This window comes from Engraulis encrasicolus, chromosome 14, assembly GCF_034702125.1.
Source record: "Engraulis encrasicolus isolate BLACKSEA-1 chromosome 14, IST_EnEncr_1.0, whole genome shotgun sequence".
Taxonomy (NCBI): Eukaryota; Metazoa; Chordata; class Actinopteri; order Clupeiformes; family Engraulidae; genus Engraulis; species Engraulis encrasicolus.
Window position 1 is genome coordinate 53,811,096 of NC_085870.1, and position 21,136 is coordinate 53,832,231.

At 42.5% G+C, this 21,136-nt stretch overlaps 1 protein-coding gene across 1 annotated transcript in view; it reads right to left on the reverse strand.

Annotated features, from left to right (window-relative positions):
* LOC134462899 (metabotropic glutamate receptor 4-like) overlaps positions 1-21,136 on the reverse strand; it is a 190,156-nt gene that overhangs the window by 39,002 nt on the left and 130,018 nt on the right. The window contains exon 6 of the mRNA XM_063216151.1: positions 1,460-1,660. Coding sequence (XP_063072221.1) covers positions 1,460-1,660 — 201 coding nt within the window. The remainder of the gene's footprint in view (positions 1-1,459; positions 1,661-21,136) is intronic.

The following is a 21,136-nucleotide window of genomic DNA, read 5'->3' on the forward strand; positions in this document are numbered from 1 at the left end:
GTCACCTCAGCTATCTCAGTGTAGAACAGTGATTACACACACAGGGTGGCCGTAAACGCTGAGTTTAAACCACAGAGCCATCACGGGAAGGGTACTGTACAACCACATAAATGGAGGAAAACATTCCTGCTGGAATCACCAGTGGTGAAACCATAGGAGGCCAGCTGAAGACGTGAACCAAGACGGCCAGATTTTTTTTTTGTCATTCAATGATATATTAAAGAAACATGTACGCATGTGATTTTATTTCAGACCATACTGGATTTGTTTTAAAACATGTAATAACAATGACACAAAAAATATACAATTTTGTGACACTGAATGCACATTTTCACTCGCTGGCTCACAATTTACTTGACTGTTTGACCGTCATATTGTCGTGTAGTAACAGATGTTTTGACAGACTGAAGAGACACATACAGTAGCACGTCAACCCTCATCTCTACTGATTTATTGCGTCTACCTCAGAATCTTACTCTAATACACGATTACTCTACACCTCTGCTCCAAATGGTAGGATGGAGGGCAAGGAAGTGAAATGGATTGCAACTTACTCTGACTTGGTAGTTAACCATGTCAGTCACTCAGTAGCCTGTTAGAGGACGAATGGTGTGTGCGCGGGAGAGAATAGTGTGAGTGTGTGTGCGTGCGTACGTGCGTGCTTGTGTTTGTGCATAGACGCAGTATTCAGGCTCATGAGATATGACATTTTTTTAAATTAAAAATGTGGGATATGTTAGAGCTGAATGAAAACATTCTAATGCAAGAGGAGGGTCTTAGTTTTGAAATGCAATTTTAAATGCTCGTTTCATGTTTTAAATGCTTTGGAGGCTGATATATTTCTGTTTTTATAGGCTGAGGGCTCCTTTCCTCAAAAAGGGCAGAGACTGATGCACTATATAGTCCTTCACGAAAGTGGCCAATGCTGATTTTCTGAAGAGGTGAGAGGGATTCAGTGATTAAGACACCTGAAGTATCTTCTCATTTTTCACATTATTTTCTGTGGGCAACAAAACTTTTGTCTTGATAAAATCTGCCCTTTTGTGTTTATTAAATGATTAATCTTTCTTCGGTGCAACACATTTCTTTTTGTACATGAAAACTTCATTTGGGAGGATTGTAACTTTCATATCAGCGACTTCTGGAGCCAGTTGATTCATTGTAAGTCAGGTTATTAGCTACTGTTCCAACAACATGGATAGGCAACAAAAGGCCCAGCCGTGGCTTAGCCGGCTGGGCACTGGACGGCTACACGGGCAACCCAGGTACATTAAAAAAATCAATAGGCAACTTATGGGAAGGACTGTACCATACATAGGCACAATGAGGACCCAGACTGGAGGACCTTTGTCCAAACTCTTCACTGTCCTATCTCAATGAGGGCAAAGACTCATCTAAATATGTAAAAAAAAACATTGCAAAATTTACTATGTACATTTACTTTTCTCCTTTCGCTCACCAGTGATGTTGATGCGTCGGATGTATTTCAGGAGCAGAGTGCCGTTAATGGGGTCCATCCTGGAGCACAAGACCACCTTCCCCGGGCAGAGGTCCTGGTGCATGTTATGGAGAGCATGGGCCATGGCGTACACAGCATCGATCACAAACTGGACCTTCCCCTCCTGTTCATACAGAGAGTCCTTCCCAATCCTCTCGTCATCTGCAGAGAAAGGAAAATAATGTGTGATTCGTTGGAGTCATGAGAGGTAAGCTAGCAGTGGCCATGTCTTACATAGCAGACTATACTATATGTGTTGTGTGTGCATGTGTGTGTTATATCTATTGCATGACATCATACATCAATTTTGGTTTTCCTTCATCCAGTGTTGCACTTTCTATTCACAGTCTATTGTGTCCTGGTCAGTTTTGATGGAACAGGTGGCTTTCCCCTCTCATAGAGAAACACATAGATACTGTCTGTTTGATGTTGAAAGTGAGATGCTTGTATTTAAGCCAGCGGGATACATCTTCCATCTCCTTACTCAAGATGTTTGTTTGTAAGTGGACTTTTGTACATCAGTAATCAGACTTTTGAAGGACAACAAATGAATGGTCTGCACATGGCACAGTGTTCGTTTGCATTCACCCGTGAATTAAACAAGGCCACTGATTGTCTGTTGCATTAATGACTACCCCCTGTTTCTGGACCCAGCATGTGGTCCATTAAGATTAATACAGCCGAATTGTTCCTGGACGTCCGAAAAGAGTGAGAGAAAAGGACCAAAAAAGCCTACTCTAATATGTATTATGTAAAATACAACTTCTGTTTCAAAAGCTGTTCCCTCATTGCACACAAACACTGTGGAGACTGTAAAGCCAGAATTTCAAAACGAATTATATGACTTTGTACTACAAACGCAAAAGCAAGCACATGCAAGCTTAATTGTACTCCCTTCCAAATAATATTTGGTGCCTGGGATAGGCTAATTTACTTCTGGGGCAAAATGTGGGACAAAATGTGAGCAGAGAACCAAAAGGACCAATAACAGGTAGTGGATTTTCAAACATCCTCTGAACTCTCTGTCGTACAGGTACAATTTACCATGTGCCTGCCTGTACTGCTAACACAGCCCTGATACTGATGTAACGACACAGACAAGGCTCAAGCAATGACCTCTCTGGTGTTTTACATCAGCAAGAGAAACATGTAAGAGGTTTCTTCAGTTCTATGAAGGATTAACCTTGAGATGGCCCTAGAAATGAAGTATACCAACTTTTAGAACCTGTGACATTTGCCACAGGCACTTTTCAATGAGTGCCATTCATTAGAAGTTAAAGTGTGCCTCTCTCTGAAGTGTTGTTTAATCATATTATAAACTGTGCTAAGATAAGGTAAGCTATTACACAGCGGTGTAATGTGACATACCGAGAAGCATTCTGATGAGCGCCATTAGTTATCGCACAATAATAGCACTCTGTGTGTGTTAGCCAGCGATAATGCGCAGCCAACTGCTAAAACCATTACTTGGCATGACAAGGGGAGAGGATCTCCTTTGTCTCTGTGTTCCTGCTCTCAGTTTCTTAAATCCCAGCCCTGCTACAATTGCAGGATGCCGCTTTTCAACATGTCAACAAACATTAAAGTTGTATTTGAGTCATTCTATAATTAGGGGACATTTCATGTAGAGCAAAATCTCAAAATATCAATATTCTTTTTCCATTTGTGTACACCCTTACAACTTTCAACACAAGACTGTAGGCCCTTACCAGACACCATCCCGCCACTGGGATTTTGTAATAGTCACTGAAAAAACTTAACTACCGTAGTACACCACAATGCCAGTGCACAGAACCTTTAGTACTACATTAGAACTTGTTATTGCCATTCGTGTAACAGCAAATTTATAACAGGGGAAATGTTTTAAGGGGTTAATCAATTCATATTTTTTTACAATCTTTGGTATTTTGTATATATAATTTCTAAATCATGATCATATGAATATGTTAAAAACACAGTTGACAATTAACCCTCTCTAAGATTAAACAACAGTATTGATGAAAATATTGAAGCGGTGAATTCAAAACTTGCCACTATCTCCACATTTCCCAAGTCAGTATTGAAACCAATCACAAGATGGCAGTGATTTAATGACACAAGCCAAGCCAAATGAAACGTTTTAGGGTTTCTAAAGCATATTAGGGATTTTTTTAAGGTGATGTGGCCTGAACTGGCATTAGAAAAGACCAAGATTACCTATGATGCATAGCCAGTAAACGCACAAGAAGTCACTGTACCTTCACACAGCCATTCCATGAACTCTTTTTGTGAAAAAGGAAATGAATAAACAAATAAATAATCTCTCCAATAGCAAACACCAGCAAAACATTGACATGCCTTTTGGGAGTGTGGTGGTGTGAGAGACTTAACGGGGAGGCATTTTTCCAATAGAATGGTTAATGCTGTTGCCCAGCGTAAAGGGCTCTACTGTATTGAAGTCAAGAAAAGAGCGCTGTGGAAGGGGTGAGTAGGTCTGTGTGTGATTTGCAACTGTATTTTGTTCTACTTAACAACACTAACCTCAGAAAGGGCACTAATTAATCGCTGAAACCCAAACAAGCCTTACGGAGCAGCTGCTGGTCCCTTTGTGGATTCACCTTAAGTTGGCTTTATTGGGTGCTGCCACCCTTAATTAGCTGGGAAGAGAATGCTAAGAGCACACTGCAGGAACAAATCAATTGCATTTTAACTAAAGCTTCGGGATCCTGCTTACACGTGTGTGAAAGGAAACTCTTTTGACTCTTTTGAACATTTTTGTGAACAGCACACAGCGTATTTTGTGTCCACCTTTATCAGACATCACCAGTACAAATGTTTTCATTTTAAAGAGTTGTGGGCGAGTACTCTCACAAGATGAAAAAAGGGGCCAAATGAGGATGAAAGCATGCCGGCATGGGGGGTACGAAGAGGAGATATTAAGAAAGTGAGAGAGATAAAAAAGGCACAGAGAGAAACAGTGGGAGGGAGAGAGAGAGAGAGAGAGAGAGAGAGAAAGAAGATGGGAAGGAGAGAGGCAGATAGCATTCATTATTTTCCAGAAGTTGATATAATCATGTGTGACAAGTGTATGTTCATTACTGCAGAGCTGGTGCTAGTGAGTCGTGTAACATCTTAATTGCAGAGTAGGAGAAAATGGCGGCCGCATGCCTAGGCCTGTGATGAGAACTACAGTGTGTCATCATTACATGGCATCGGCTCACAAGGTTTCCTCCTCCGCCAAATTCAATTGTGGTCTTTTTAGTCAAGTGCATGTCAAATACAAACCCCAACTCCATAGAAGTTGGGACGCAAGGTTAATTGTGAATAATAACAAAATACTGCAATTTTCAGAAGTCTGGTTCTGACATTAGTTGGAGAACGGTACAAAGAAAACATATCAGCCATCAACACTGACCAAAATTATTGTTTTGGGGGGATATTCATGAGTAAATCCAACGTGTCTCAAAAGAGTTGGGACGGGGACAATAAAAGGCAGCAAATGACAACACTTAAAACAACACTTAACAGTTAATAGCATTAACCAATGAGATGATTTTATATAAAAACAGTGTTGATTCCTATCTTGGACATGATTTCAACAGCTTAAAGTAGGTGTATTCCTTGTCATGTTTTGCAATGTTTTCCTTTCTTTAGTGCTTACAGTGTGACAGGTCTTGACCAAAAGCCTGCCATTTTATGTCCTGCTGGTCCTCCTGGTGAAACTGTTAAAACATAGAGAATACTTTGTACAATTTGTCCTTACTATGTGGCAGTAATCGAAGATCTCCCTTCAAAAAATATTGCACGAGTGGCTTTTCATGCTGTTTAAAACCCATTTATTTAATTCAGTACTGTATTCAATTCTACAGGTGAGTTAGAACAGCTTAACCAATGTACTACTGCACCCCCATGCTACCATGGAGGCTGACTTTTGAAGTTGGCACTAACACAAGTTGCATGGTCAATTTTCACTGTAGCACAGGATGTGCAAGACTCTATTATTTTCAAAAAGAATTGACTTCTGTAAGCAAAGGACAGTTTCCCATGTCTTCTGGGTCTATTTCAAGTGAGCTCGGGTGGATAGGGGACTGTTAAACCCCTCTATCATTTGCACACATGAAGCGTCCTTAATATGGTCAAGTTTTCACTAGCTGTAATTCTCGGAGTGCTAGAGTTGAGACTACAGCCAATACATATTTCATGATGTCATGAACCTATACAATGATATTAATGACAAAAATATGTCTTAGATACACTCAATCACTGCAAATCAAGGGAATTCAAAACTTTATGTAATAACTATGGTAATTGTTCCCTCTGCATCTTTAATTCTGAGTGACTCAGCCTCTCTGTGATTGTCTTATACCTGGACAGTCAAATTGTTCATCAGTACAATTCATTTTGAAATGTTCTTCCTTGTTGTTTTATCTTATTTGGATGTTAATAACATTTCACTGATCCCCGTCCCAACTTATTTGAGACGTGTTGCAGTTATCAAATTAGAAATGAGTACATATGTCCCCTAAAACAATATTTTTTTATCGGTTTTAACACGTGATATGTTGTCTTTTCACTATTCTCCATCTAAGGAATGTATTGAATGTTTTGAAAATGATAGCATTTTGATTTTATTCTCAGTTTACCAAACATCCCAACTTCACCGGAGTTGGGGTTTGTACATACCAACTCATAGTAATTTGACAATGCAGGTTAATGCAGGTCAGAATGTGAAATACTGCCACCTTGTGGTGCTATGTATGCTCCGTGTTTCAGTTCAATAAATGCTCGTGAAACTTCAATAGGTTATGGGCCCAGTCGGTCCCAGTCAGTTCTAGTAAATAAGCTTAAAACAGTGGTTTTACACGGATTCTGTGTGGAGTACTCGGTGTTGTGTGATTCACAATGGAGGACAGACTGTTTATCGACAAGCTAAGTGGACCAGACAACTGGGCAACGTGGAAATTCCAGATCGAGCATCTGCTGAAAGCTAAAAGTCTATGGGGCATGGTAATGGAGACGGAAACATTAGCACAGGATGCTAACGCAGCTGCACGAGCCGAATTCGCTAGGAAGAAAGAAAAAGCGTTTTCAATGTTGGTGCTTAATGTAAGTACATCTCAACTGTACCTGATTACAAGTTGCCAGTCACCTAAAGAAGCGTGGGATACGCTGAAGGGACATTTTGAGAGAGACACTCTAGCAAATAAATTGTTTCTAAAGAAGAAGTACTTCAGGTGTGAAATGAAGGAAGGAGAAACGATAACCGAGCATTTGAAGCGCATGAAAGAATTAACAGATCAGCTCAGTGCTATTGGTGCTGTAATTGAGGAGGAGGATCAGATTGTGACATTGCTGGGTAGTCTCCACCAGCTATGCAACAATTGTCACTGCCCCTGGAGACAAAGATGGACAGTTTGACTCTTCAATTCGTGCAGCAGTCATTAGTAAATGAGGAACAAAAGCGAGTGCAGGCAAACGGCAGTACCAGTGTTGCGCCACCAGGTGCCGCCTCTGCGATGCAAACTCAAGTGCGTGGGGATCCACAGCCTGAGGGAATCGACCGATCCAAGTGGAAATGTTTTAAATGTGGGAAAGAGGGACATCTGAAACGAAATTGTCCAAAGTTAAAAAATAAAAATCAAACCCACAAGGCTAAACAAATGACATGTGAGGATAATGAAAATTCTGAGAGTGCAAACGACAGTGCATTTGTTGTCAGAGAAAATCAGAATGAAAAAGTGAAACAGGTCGAATGGCTAATCGACTCTGGAGCGTCAAAACACATGACATGCTCAAAAGAAATACTGCAGGATTACCAGGAATTCACAAAGCCACAATCAGTGAAACTGGGCGATGGCAGAGTAGTCGATGCACAAGGACTCGGCACTGTAAAAATGAAAATGACTTTCAAAGTGAGTGATGTCAAAGATGTCACAATGTACGATGTGCTGTATGTTCCCAAGTTGTCAGGGAATCTTTTCTCAGTGGGAGCTGCTGTGAAAAAAGGGAATACTGTGCAGTTCAAGAAGGCCCGGTGCTACATTCGTGGAAAAGATGGAGATCTTCACGGGATGGGAACACAACGATCCGATGGACTATACCAGCTGGATGTGGAGGGGAGTACGCCTGTCCCTCATACAGCAGGAAGTGCATCAGTTGGAAGTGCATCAGTTGCAGCCAGCCTATGGCATCAAAGACTGGGCCACACTACCATGCTGAAGGAGCTAAAACCTCTGGTGAGTGGAATGGACTTTTCTGCTGAAAAAGAGAACTCCTTCTGTGAAGCGTGTGTGGAGGGCAAGCTGGCTAGGAAGCCATTCAAGTCAGTGGGAGCAATACGCTCAAAGCGAAAACTGCAGCTGATTCATAGTGACGTCTGTGGTCCCATGCAGACTGAATCCATAGGAGGGTCAAAGTATTTCGTGACATTCATTGATGATTACTCAAGATGCTGCAAAGTATACTTCATGAGGCAGAAAAGTGAAGTGCTCAGCAAGTTCAAGGAGTTTGAGAGAACATTCTCCAATGAGTGTGGACAAAGAGTTGCAAGACTGAGAACAGACAACGGTGGGGAATACACGTCGAAAGAATTCCAGGAATATCTGAAAGCCTCAAGGCATCCACCATGAAATGTCTGTACCCCATACACCACAGCAAAACGGTGTAGCTGAAAGAAAAATCGGGACTTTAGTTGAAGCAGCAAGGAGTATGCTGTCTCATGCAAAGCTGCAAACATGTATTGGGGCAGAGGCTGTGGCAACAGCAGCCTACGTGCAGAACAGGTTGCCCACATCACTTCTAAAGCAACAGACCCCATACCAGAGATGGAGTGGCAAAAAGCCGAACATCAGTCACATGAGAGTTTTTGGCTGTGTGGCATATGCACATGTTCCAGAAGCAGAGAGAAGAAAGCTGGACAAGAAAGCGGTGAAGCTTCGCTTCGTGGGATATGCAAACAATGCAAAGGGTATATCGTCTGTGGGATGAGGAGAAAAGGAGAATTCTGATTCGCCGGGACGTTCATCTTCAATGAGACCGACTTCGACTGGAAAACAGGAAGTGGAAGTGTCTTGTTCAGACAGTGATGCTGGCAGTGGTCCTGATGAGAGAGGAGCATCAGTCAACGATGACACACCAGTCAATGAAGCTCCGAGAGAGTGCGGCAGAGTCAGAAAGCCCCCAACAAGGTATGGCTATGATGAATATGCAGACACAGTGACTGTTGAACATTATGCAAATGTCTGTAGTGTAAATGAGCCAAGTACACTGAAGGAAGCAATGATGAGCTCTAATGCTAAGGAATGGAAGGAAGCAGCTGATTTGGAGTTCGAGTCCCTGCTTGAAAATGATACTTGGGACTTAGTGAAATTGCCAAAAGACAGAAAGCCGATAGGTTTCGAGATGGGTGTTCAAAGTCAAGCACCATAGTGATGGAGAAGTGGAGAGATACAAGTGCAGACTTGTTGCCAAGGGTTACTCACAGAAGTATGGCGCTGACTATGATGAAACGTTCTCACCTGTTGTACGATTCAGCTCAATTCGTGCATTGCTGTCCTTTGCTGTTCAGAATAACATGCATGTACACCAGATGGATGTCGTTACTGCATTTCTAAATGGACATCTAGAGGAGGAAATCTACATGGAGCAACCAGACGGGTACGTCAAGCCAGGCCAAGAGCACTTGGTGTGCAAGCTGAAAAAGGCAATCTACGGCCTTAAGCAGTCACCTCGCTGCTGGAGTAAGACTTTCACAGAGTTCATGAAAGATCTTGGATTCAACCAGAGCACATCAGATCCCTGTGTGTTCGTGAGAGCTCGACAGGAGCTAGAGATCTTAGCTGTTTATGTCGATGATTTGATTCTGATCACAGAGTCACTGCAGAGCATGAGTGAGTTGAAAGTTGCTCTGAAAAACAGATACAAGATGAAAGACATGGGTGAGTTGTCTTACATACTAGGCATCTCAGTGATTCAAGACAAGACAAACAAGTGTGTGTACCTTCACCAAAAGCATTACATTGAAGCCGTTCTTCAGAAATACGGCATGGATAAAGCAAATCCGGTCACAACCCCAGCTGATGTAAATGTGAAGTTACAGAAAAATGATGGTGTCAGTAAGCCAGTGAACCCAGGTACCTACCAGTCAATTGTAGGAAGCCTGCTGTACGCAGCAATGGCCACCAGGCCAGACATCGCACAAGCAGTGAGTGCTGTGTCAAAGTTCAACGCTGAACCAAACACTGCACACATGACTGCTGTGAAGAGGATTCTTCGCTACCTGAAAGGTACCGCAAACCTCGCTCTCAAGTACCAGAGGTCAGAGTCTGGAACTTTAGTCGGCTTCTCAGACGCTGACTGGGCAGGAGATCAGGATGATCGTCGTTCTACAACCGGAAACGTCTTCCTACTGAGTGGAGGAGCAGTAAGCTGGCTCAGCAAGAAACAGAACACAGTCGCACTGTCAACTGCTGAAGCAGAATACGTCGCTCTCAGCCAGGCAGCACAAGAATGTACCTGGCTTACACGACTTCTGAGTGATCTAGGAATGGACGTTACACCCAACATGATTCTGGGAGGACAACCAAGGAGCTATTGCCATAGCTAAGAATCCAGTTGACCATTCAAGAACAAAGCACATAGACATTCGGTACCACTACATTCGTGAATGTGTGCAGAATGGACAAATTCAACTGCAATACTGTCCTACAGATGATATGAGGGCAGATATCTTGACCAAGCCCTTACCAAAGCAGAAGTTTGAGTATCTTAGGAGAGAGATTGGACTTTGTGCTGTGTAACTCAGATAAGTACAAGTCGTAGGCCAATGTTTAGTATTGTTAGAGCCTAAATTAAGACTACTGGTAAGTAAGGTAAAAAAAAAAAAATGGCTTGCTAGTATTCTAGTATTACTCTTTTAAGTTTGTTAAAAAGAAGAGGACTTATAGTCTAAGAGAAGAGTCTAAGTTTAATACATCTCCTAAGTGATTTAAGTTAAAGAAAGTAAGACTTAAGTTTATTGTTAAATTAAGTGGGAGTGTTGTAATACAGTAATTTGACAATGCAGGTTAATGCAGGTCAGAATGTGAAATACTGCCACCTTGTGGTGCTATGTATGCTCCGTGTTTCAGTTCAATAAATGCTCGTGAAACTTCAATAGAAAAAAATATCCCAATAACTGTGGGTAGGCACAATTGAAACACCAGGGGGACATTATATCTGCATGGTATATCTAATAGAAAATGATATTGATGTAGGAAACCGAAATTGGGTCAAGTTCAAGCTGCTTATAGACACTACTGCATATAATAAGAATACCGTATATGTTGGGATATAATGCAATGGTCAAAATGAAGAGATTAGCAGAGGTAGCCTAGCGTTCCACACCAAGGATGATGGTTTGAACTAACCAAAACAAAACAAAGTTTACCTTCATTACTCAATATCATATATGATCCATTTAAATTATTTTGAACTTAAAGGATGAGTACTCTATTTTGAACATATAGCCCCTTTTCTGAATTGTCTGAGTTGTGTGACTTGTATTGTAACAATCTTCATAATATGTACTGTTGCCTAGATAAAAGGCAAAGAAGGGGCCTATTGAAACTTAATGTAGCCAATGTCATAGAAAGTGAAATCTAACCAGCTGTTGCTTACCACTCAAACACATTCTGAAAATAATATTTCTGCTTTTCCTTGTGGTGGAAAAAGTGCTATTGTTGCAATGTTATAAGCATATGTTTATCTCCCGTCTGCATTACCACATCACAGGCACAGCAGCACCCACTACCTTGCTCTTCCTATGCCGAAATCTTTCAGACAGCACACCTCCAGCCCAATCCCTAGCTTGCTTGCCAAACAAATGCTCTCTGCCTTACTTTTCAGCTTGCCTTTCAAGCCACAGTATATCTCCAGCTTGCTGAGGTGCCCCGGCAGCCGTATAGCATCCTGACAAGCCATGCATCTTTAAAAACTCGAAATAAAGAACCCAGGCCAGAGTGGCGTAATTGTGTGCCACAAGCACTTCGGACGGACACACAAATATTGTCAGCAGCAGCAGCAGCACGGCACGGCACGACACACGGTGACTGCAGCCGGGTGGGTGGGGGGGTGGGGTGGGGTGATGGGGGGGGGGGGGGGGGTTTGGTCCGCAGGGCAGCCTAGGAGCGGAAGACAGGAGTGATATCTCTCATGCAGAAGGAGCTGCAGCCTACACGCCACTCTGCCTCATCCTCAAGTCAGGGCACGGAGCGCACACAGTCCCCCTGGCAGGCTCCTCACCTAAAGAGAAATCTATTCAGATTAAGGGCAGCCTTGCCAGCGGGGGTCCCTGCGATGCCACGGCTGGAAGAAAAAAAACCAAAGTTGGGACAAAGAGGCACAACAGCGGTTCAGACACCCGCATCTTCCAGCATGTTTCTTATTGATGTCGAAAGGGCAAATAAATAACATCAGCTGTGTGGTCCTTTATAGGGAACGCACACTGAATGTAGAGTATGGTTGCTGCCGTGTTATAGCACATAAAGGTCCTTGGCTTTAAAAAAAACCCTGATTTATTGGATTATTGACCATCATTAATAATACATTTAAAATAACAAGAAACAAATACAAATATTCTTATTGATCTTTTAAGAAAAGCTCCTCATTATTTTGTCAGACCACATTTGAGTCTAAACATAGATAGTGTGAGAAGTTATCAATAATAAACCATAAGGAGACAAGGACTTGAAAGGTCGGGTCTTTGGTGAGCTCCATATTTCAAAAGACATAGTTACCACTTCCCAATACTCTCCTGGACTCTGGGTGCTTACTCTCTCATCCTCTGCACATGTTTTGTATGCCCTCTATTGAAAGTCATTCGGGATAAAAGCATAACTCAGAATACTATTGTATCACATACAACGTAATTGAGCATTCCTTGTTGATTGAAGCAATAAATAATTAAAAAATACATTTAAAAATGTTCGAAAAGTACTTAAAGATATAGAAACTATGCTTTGGTAGCAGAATCCTAACCCTTGCAAAAATAAATATAACGTAAAACAACTTCGCGCTTCTAAATTAACAATCCAGTGCAACCAGAGCAGGACTAAATCAAAAGTAGAAAGGGAAAAATAATCTGGTGCCACACGGATGTCTATTTTTTGTTGGGCCTATTTATTTTTTCAGTCCAGAGACTCTGATGAAGACACATGTAGAAGCGTTAGTCTTACTGCACTGAAAAAATAAATAACAAAAAACAGACATCCGTGTGGCAATAAATATAACATATTGCGATGTGAAAGGCCATACAGCAATGTTGATAACTAGGGGCTAGTACTGTACTGTATTTGTACAACTGTTTATACTGTACCACCTGCACACTAGATATTAAATTATAATATTCTAAAGGAAGGAAAAGAATAAGGGGTGAGACACATTCAGGATCTCTTCAGGCATAAAATGTATCATAAAGAGCCATTTCTTCTTTACATACGAGGAGCAATGCATAACTACACAACTTCAGTTGACTTTTATGCTTTCGTCAGAGTTGATTATGTCTCTTTCAAATACATTCTACCTCTGCTACCAAAGGGTGTTGGGATGGCTTAATTACCTATTTCCCTGGAGAGGGGTCTGAATATGATTGCATTTGTTGGTGAACTCAATTTCCTTGAGACTACACTGTGCTCTGACAGGACATTTGTAGTCCAGCGCTGCCCCAATTACCAATGCATTATTCACGGTTATGCTATATTTTTTTGAAAATGACAAACCTATTTTATTTTCATCATTTACCAACTACAATGATTCCTACAGGCCACCCTGTGCTCCCTAGCTAAGGTCCATGGCAAAGCCACGATTCTAGATTCCGGGCGCAATAACAAGATGGTCTACAAGCATTAATAATGTGATGAAGATGTCACATTTTCCAGCTACACCTGATATGACATTTATTTAGCCTTCCTCTGTGATTTCCTATTTTATGAGCTTGCAGCTTGTATCAACCCCACATGTCTCAGCTGTATTTAACTAATGGTCACAGTGAATTTATCAGGAATCATCAACCTCTTGACGATGAACCTCGTGTTTTTCTGGGAAATAAGATCATTAAGACATTTTCTTTAGAAAGGAATGAAAGCAGAGAGCCGTTGAGGACACTCTTCAACTCCCTCTTATTTATATTTTTTATTGGACCAGACATTTCTAGCAGCACACCCCTACTAAAGTGCAACGCTGTCACCTGGCATCAATCTTGGCGCCGACAGAGCTGTTTGTGTGGTGGTGGTTCCCTGTTATATGGCTTGGTGGACTGCATTCAAGCGCTGCCGCTTTCCCTGATGCAAGGAGGTGTTTTGGTGGGTGTTTAAAGCCTCTTATGCAGATGGCGCACGGAACTGGTCAAGCATTAGGGGGATGCTCGTCCAGAATCCACCAGCATGAATATCATCACCAAACCGAGCCAAGAAAAAGCATGCCTCCTCTGCTCCACCTCCATCACCCAGAAGGAGGCTACACACTTGAACTAATTCCTGGATATTTTGCCCAATCACCATGTCTTCAGCAGCCTTGCATGTCAAAGGTTTTTCTTGCCACGGTTTAGCCATTTTGAGAGAGAGAAACAGGGAAGCCGACAGGAGGGGACAAACGAGTCTGCTGTCCCGGGTCCAGGGAGAGAGAGGGCCCAGAATTAGTTCCCCATTACATTGTATGTATTGAGAGGGGGGGCCTTTTATATGATTTTGTCTCGGGCCCAGTCAAACCTGTCAGCAGCCCTGTAGAGGAATACCACGACTTGGCTCAAGTCTTATTCAGCATGCTCCACTTGGATCCAAGGGGCATATGCTGCACACGGCCTGAAATAAACAGGAGATGTAGTGGATCCAACCATTGCTCACATGCTGTGTGAGCTCGTCATTGGTGGCAAACTACTGTAAAAAAAATAAAAATAAAAAGAAAATGGAGGGGGCTTTACAAAACATGACCAGTCAACTAGAAATCTGCCTTTCATTTATGTAACCTTTATTTAAACGGGAAGGTCCTGTTGAGGTATAAAACCTCTTCTTCTAGGGAGTCCAGAGGAGAGACAAGCACAAGACTTACAGACAAAGAAAGAAAGCACATGCAAGGATATACATAAGTCATAAACATATCAGATAAAGGTGCAGCAGGCCATAGACAGAGACTAATAGGCAAGGCAGGCAAGCAACAAGCAGTCGAAAAAGCAAGCACACAATAGACAAGAATACACAAAACTGTGACACTCATCAATTAAAATTGTTTCAAAAACATCTGTAGAGGGCACAGATTCCATTTTTAAGTGTTTTGGAGGTTATTCCAAGCATATGAACTAAAAGAAGCCTTGCCTAGTTTGATGCATACAGCTAAAATATTAAAGATGATTTCATTTCCTATGACCTGGTGCTGTAGCAACTAGTTTGGCGTGACAACAGACAGTTAAAGCGATGGTTCGGAGTAGAATCACCCTAATGCCATTTGAACCGTGACACCCATCCACCTTTACACCCGAAGTGTTTTCTGCCGCAGGCTTACATCAACAGAGTTGCCGTGTTATTCGATGTTTATTCCGGTTAGCTTGACTCAAGCGCATATGGATACTGGGCACCGTCTCCAAACTTTCCCCACAAAAATAACATGTCATGACACCAAACTTCTGCAGTAGCACAAATATGGTCTGTACTCACGAAACGAAGCATTTGGAAGTTTGGAAATAGTCCAGGAGTTTATTATTATCAACACAAGCCGAATAGCTTCTCTGCTGCTAAAGCTGCGCCAACGTTACTTCCGTCATCTAAGACAAGCATGTAAGAGTCCTCAACGAAGCTCATAATATGCACAATGAAAAGTGAATTCAGCATCAATATTGATAACGAAAATCCTTGTCTAATTGATAGTAGGTAAGATTTGAAATATCTTTTAAGTATTGCCTTGAAAATATAAGCCTTAATCACAATTCAGTGAAAACTTTTTTAACACTCTCGTCTGGAAGTTTGTTGAAGACTTTTACGGGCTTGTCTCATATGACGGAAGTAACGTTGGCACAGCTTTAGCAGCAGAGAAGCTATTCAGCTTGTGTTGATAATACTAAACTCCTGGACTATTTCCAAACTTCCAAATGCTTCGTTTCGTGAGTACAGACCATATTTGTGCTACTGCAGAAGTTTGGTGTAATGACATGTTATTTTTGTGGGGAAAGTTTGGAGATGGTGCCCAGTATCCATATGCGCTTGAGTCAAGCTAACCGGAATAAACATCGAATAACACGGCAACTCTGTTGATGTAAGTCTGCGGCAGAAAACACTTCGGGTGTAAAGGTGGAGAGGTGTCACGGTTCAAATGGCATTAGGGTGATTCTACTCCGAACCATCGCTTTAATATATGATGGGACTTTGCCACCCAATGCATGGGACTCAATGTTGCCAGATGGAATTGCTGAATTATAATACTGTGACAAAATCAGGATCCGATTTTGTATTGCTCAGTCACGTTTATTGACAGACTCACAATGTTAGCTTTAATTCACCGACACGTAGCCATAGGCTAACAGCCACCGGTATTCCAGACCCAGTTCTCACAACAAGGTGGCAACTTCAGCACAAACATGACATAACTCGTACATCTCAACATAAAAGGTGCAAACATGTACACAATAACATCCCTGGTACATTTAATATCCCCGGACACATTTTAAAGACATAAACAGTAGAACAACATCCCGCTCCCAGAATGCCCACAACAGGAAGTAACAGGCACAGCACTGTTACACTGCCCCCCTCTAAAAAGAAAAGGTGAGAGGAGGAGGACTAGAATTCACACACATAGGCAAGGCAAGGCAAGGCAAGTTTATTTATATAGCGCATTTCATACACAGGTGCAACTCAATGTGCTTCACAAAGTTAACAAATGTAAATGAAAGGAAACAGGGAAGAAAGAAGGAAATGAATTAGAGTCAAAAAGAATTTAAAAACATTAAGATAAAACCTAAGGTAAAAATAATAATAAAATAAAATAAAATAAAACAAATTAAATAAAAAATAAAAATAATAAGAATAAGTAATTTAAGCTAGGGGAAAGCATCTGAGAACAGCTTTGTCTTGAGTCTAGATTTAAAGCTATCAATAGTGGGTGCATTTTTTATGTCATCTGGAAGCTGGTTCCAAAGCTTTGAAGCATAGAAGCTAAAGGCTGCCTCTCCACACTTTGTTTTGACTTTTGGAATCACCAGCAAATTCTTCTCCGTTGACCTTAGTGACCTAGTTGGTGCATACAGCTGAAACATATCCAATAGATATGTGGGTCCCATTCCATTTAGTGATTTAAACACAAGTAGCATAGCCTTAAAATCAATTCTGTAGCTTACTGGGAGCCAATGCAGCGATCTTAAAATTGGAGTAATGTGGTCGAACTTCCTTGTCTTTGTAAGAACCCTTGCAGCTGCGTTTTGTACAAGTTGAAGCTGTTTAATGGTTTTATTGGGGAGGCCAGTAAAAAGACTGTTACAGTAATCAACTTTACTAGAAATAAAGGCATGTATTAGCTTCTCCAGATCATGTTTAGACATCAGGCCCCTAAATTTAGAGACGTTTTTTATGTGATAAAATGCAGACTTAGTAATAGCTTTCATGTGACTGTTGAAGTTTAGGTCACTGTCAATGAGGACCCCAAGATTTTTAACTGTTTCCCTTGCTTTCAGCCATTCGTTTCAAGGATAGTAGCAATCTTTTGTCTCTCCTCTCTTTTCCCAAATATAATTACTTCAGTTTTATCTGTGTTCAGCTGGAGGAAATTGTGAGACATCCATTTGTTAATTTGGTCCATGCAATGATAGAGTGATTCAAGGGGGGTATAGTCATTTGGGGACATAGATAAGTAGAGCTGGGTATCATCCGCATAGCTATGGTAATTTATGGAGTTATTCTCGATAATGTGTCCCAGTGGCAACATATACAGATTGAACAGTAGTGGTCCCAGAATGGAGCCCTGGGGGACCCCACAATCCAGAGGCATTGGTGATGAAGTATGTCTTCCAATGGCGACAAAAAAAACTTCTTTGTTGTAAGTACGATTTTAACCAGTCGATCACTATGCCCGTAAAGCCAACCCAGTGTTCCAGTCTATGTAGTAGTATAGAATTGATTAACTGTATCGAAAGCAGCCACTCAAATCAAGAAGTACCAAGACGGATGATTTTGCCAGCATCAGAATTCAATCTTATGTCATTCATAACTTTAATAAGAGCTGTTTCAGTGCTGTGGTAGGCACGGAAACCTGATTGAAACTTATCAAAATAGATATTAGACATTAGAAAAGCAGTTAATTGGTTAAAAACAATTTTCTCTATTATTTTACCCATGAATGGTAAATTGGATATGGGCCTATAGTTGTTTAGTACCAGTGCATCCAGGTTGTTCTTTTTCAGTAAGGGTTTCACAACTGCTTCTTTCAGACAGCCTGGGAATATGCCTGTTTGTAGTGAGGTGTTGATGATCTGAAGTAAATCTGATGATATTAGATTTAAGATGGATTTGAAGAAGGCTGTTGGTAGAATATCTAAGTCAGATGTAGAGGAGCTAAGACTTTGTACCGTTCTATTAAGAATGTCCACATCACTAAATGAAAATTTCTCATGAGGTTAGGATTTAACTTCACCATAGCAAGCTGGTCTGAATCTTGGGTCGGTTGCACATGTGTGAGTATGTTTGCACGTATTTTTTCAATCTTTCCTTTGAAAAAGGATGCGAACTCATTGCATTTGCTTACTGAGAGGAACTCAGAGGGCATTAGATTTGGGGGCCTTGCTAGCTTTTCCACAGTGCCAAACAGGACACGTGCATTATTAATATTTCTGTTAATTATGTCAGAGAAAAAAGATTGTCTAGCTTTAGAAATTTCTTGGTTGTATTTCGAGAGTGTGTGTTTATAGATTTGGTAGTGGACTTCAAGTTTGGATTTACGCCACTGTCTTTCAGCCCTCCTGCATTCTTGCTTTAGCAATATAACTGTGGGATTCTTTCTCCGAGGTGCTTTTTCACGTCCCACTGTTTTGATTTTTTCGGGGGCAATAACATCCATAATACGGGTCATCCTTGAATTAAAATTAACCATGAGATCATCTGCACTCTCTGAGGTTTGACTTTGGATCTCTGAAAGTGCTTGCTGAAAGAGTGAGGCTGTCTCACAGTTGATTATACGTTTTTTGACTGTAACAGATTCCCTTTGAACATGAGGGTACATAGGAACATCAGAAAAAATGCAGTAATGGTCAGAAAAGCCATAGTCTTTGACACTAGCACAAGCATTAAGGCCTTTTGTTATTATTAGGTCTAAAGTGTGACCTTGGTTATGTGTTGGTCCTGTTACATGCTGTGTGAGGCTAAAAATGTCAATAAGACTTAAAAATTCCTTAGCATAGACATTCTCTAAGTCGTCCACGTAAAAATTAAAATCGCCTGCTATAAACAAGCTATCATAGTCCACACAAACATTCGACAACAGCTCACCAAATTCCTCTAAGAAGAGTGGTGCAGAAAGTCTTGGAGGTCTGTAAATAGTCAATAACAGTATGTCAGAAGAACATTTTAGAACTGCAGCTAAGTATTCAAAAGATGAAAATTCACCTAGTGATGTCTTTTGACATTGAAACAGTGCCTTGAAAATAATTGCTATCCCCCCTCCCTGTTTATTCTGCCTTTCTGTACTAATGAAATTAAAGTGTGACGGAGTTGCTTCTATAAGTGTGATAGAGCTAGTGGATTTTTCCAGCCATGTTTCAGTTAAAAATAAAAAATCAATAGTCCCCCAAGTGCTGAGGCCGCTGCCTGCGCCTCCCTCTGGGTCGTTGCTCTAGGGGAGCTGGCTCAACTTGAGTGTCTACAGGGTCACCTGTAAAAGGGGCAAGCTCATTTTCGGTTTCAGTCCCCCAATAATGCTCTTCTTGCACATTCCCAGAGCCGTTTTGTGGAACGTCTGAGTGTGTTTCCCCTGCTGTCACTTCGCACACGTCATTGTCTGTAGTGTCAGCACTGCCTAAATAGGGTGCCAGCCGGTCCCTATGCAGCACCACTACTCGCTGTCTTGTCCTCAACTTAACTTTGTACACAACTTCTGATATCTTCTGTAATATCAGACATGGTCCCTCCCATGCGCTATCCAGTTTTGGGCAACGGCCCTTTTTCCTGCGGGGGTTGAACACCCACACCCGTTCGCCCTCCTGGAACTCCCGCCCTTTTCCGTAGGCGTCGTAGGCCTTCTTCTGCCTGAACCCAGCCTGGGCTAGGTTTTCCCTGGCTACGGCGTGGACAGTGTCCATGTGTTTCTGCAGCCGGTGGAGGTAATCTAGCCCTGGGGCCAACGGGGCCCTCTCCCGGGGGGGGGCGCCCATATACCAGGTCTGCTGGTGTTCTCAGCTCTCTCCCATCATGAGTTGAGCTGGGGTGCACCTGGTGGACTCCTGCACTGCGGACCTATAGGAGAACAGGATTAAGGGTAACTGCTCATCCCAATCACGCTGATCCTCTGAGGTGAGAATAGCTAACTGGGTAGCCAGTGTCCGATTAAACCTCTCTACCAGTCCGTCGCTTTGAGGATGCAGGGGCGTTGTTCTGGTCTTTTTGATCCCCAGGCGGTCACAGAGGGCGGCAAAGAGGCGCGACTCGAAATTGCGGCCTTGGTCGCTATGGAGCTCTAAGGGGATGCCGAATCTGCTAAACATACCCCCCAAGAGGCAATCAAGGATGGTGGAGGTCTCTTGATCAGGGACCGCGTAGGCCTCCGGCCACTTGGAAAAGTAATCCATAGCCACCAGCACATATCGGTTCCCTCTGCTGGACATCGGAAAGGGCCCCATTACGTCCACTCCAACTCTCTCCATCGGTGAGCCCACCTGGTATTGCTGGAGGGGGGCATGGGATTGCCCGGCAGGTCCCTTCTTGGCCACACATTCATCACACTTGCGGCAGAATGCTTCCACATCCTTGTGGTGTTGGCCCCAGTAGAACTTCTTCTGGAGTTTGCGTAAGGTCTTGTAGTACCCGAAGTGCCCTGCTCCGGGCGCTCCATGCACTAACTTCAGCACATTATCCTGTAATGACTTGGGTACCACCAGCTGCCACGTCGCTTGACCTCCGGGGGCCTGCCAAACTCGGTACAGCACACCCTCCTGTAGACTCAGGGACTCCCACTTTTCCAGTAGCGTTTTAATGGCGGGAGAGCATGGACCACTTTCCTCTCGCCCGGGTTTCGCGCCCTCCTGCTTCCACCTGAGGAGTGGACCGAGGACCGGGTCTGCCCTCTGGTGTTCTCTGAGCTCGTAGAATGACAGCTCCAACAGTGGCGACGGGGGTTGTGGTTCCCTCACTTGAGCCACCAGTGCCTTGTTTAGCGCCCTCTCCTCCAGCCTGGAACAGTGCCTGCATCCTTCTTTTGCACAAGGGCGTCTTGATAACGCGTCTGCATTACCATGCATAGGCCCTGCTCTGTGTTCAATTTGGAAGTCATACCCCTGGAGGATTTCAAGCCACCTGGCCTTCTGGTTCCTTGAAGCTGAGCAGCCAGCAGAGAGCAGCATGGTCTGTCCTCAACAAGAAATGCCTACCATACAAGTATGGGTGGAAGTGTCGGATGGCAAGTACCACAGCTAACAGCTCCCGTCTGGTGACG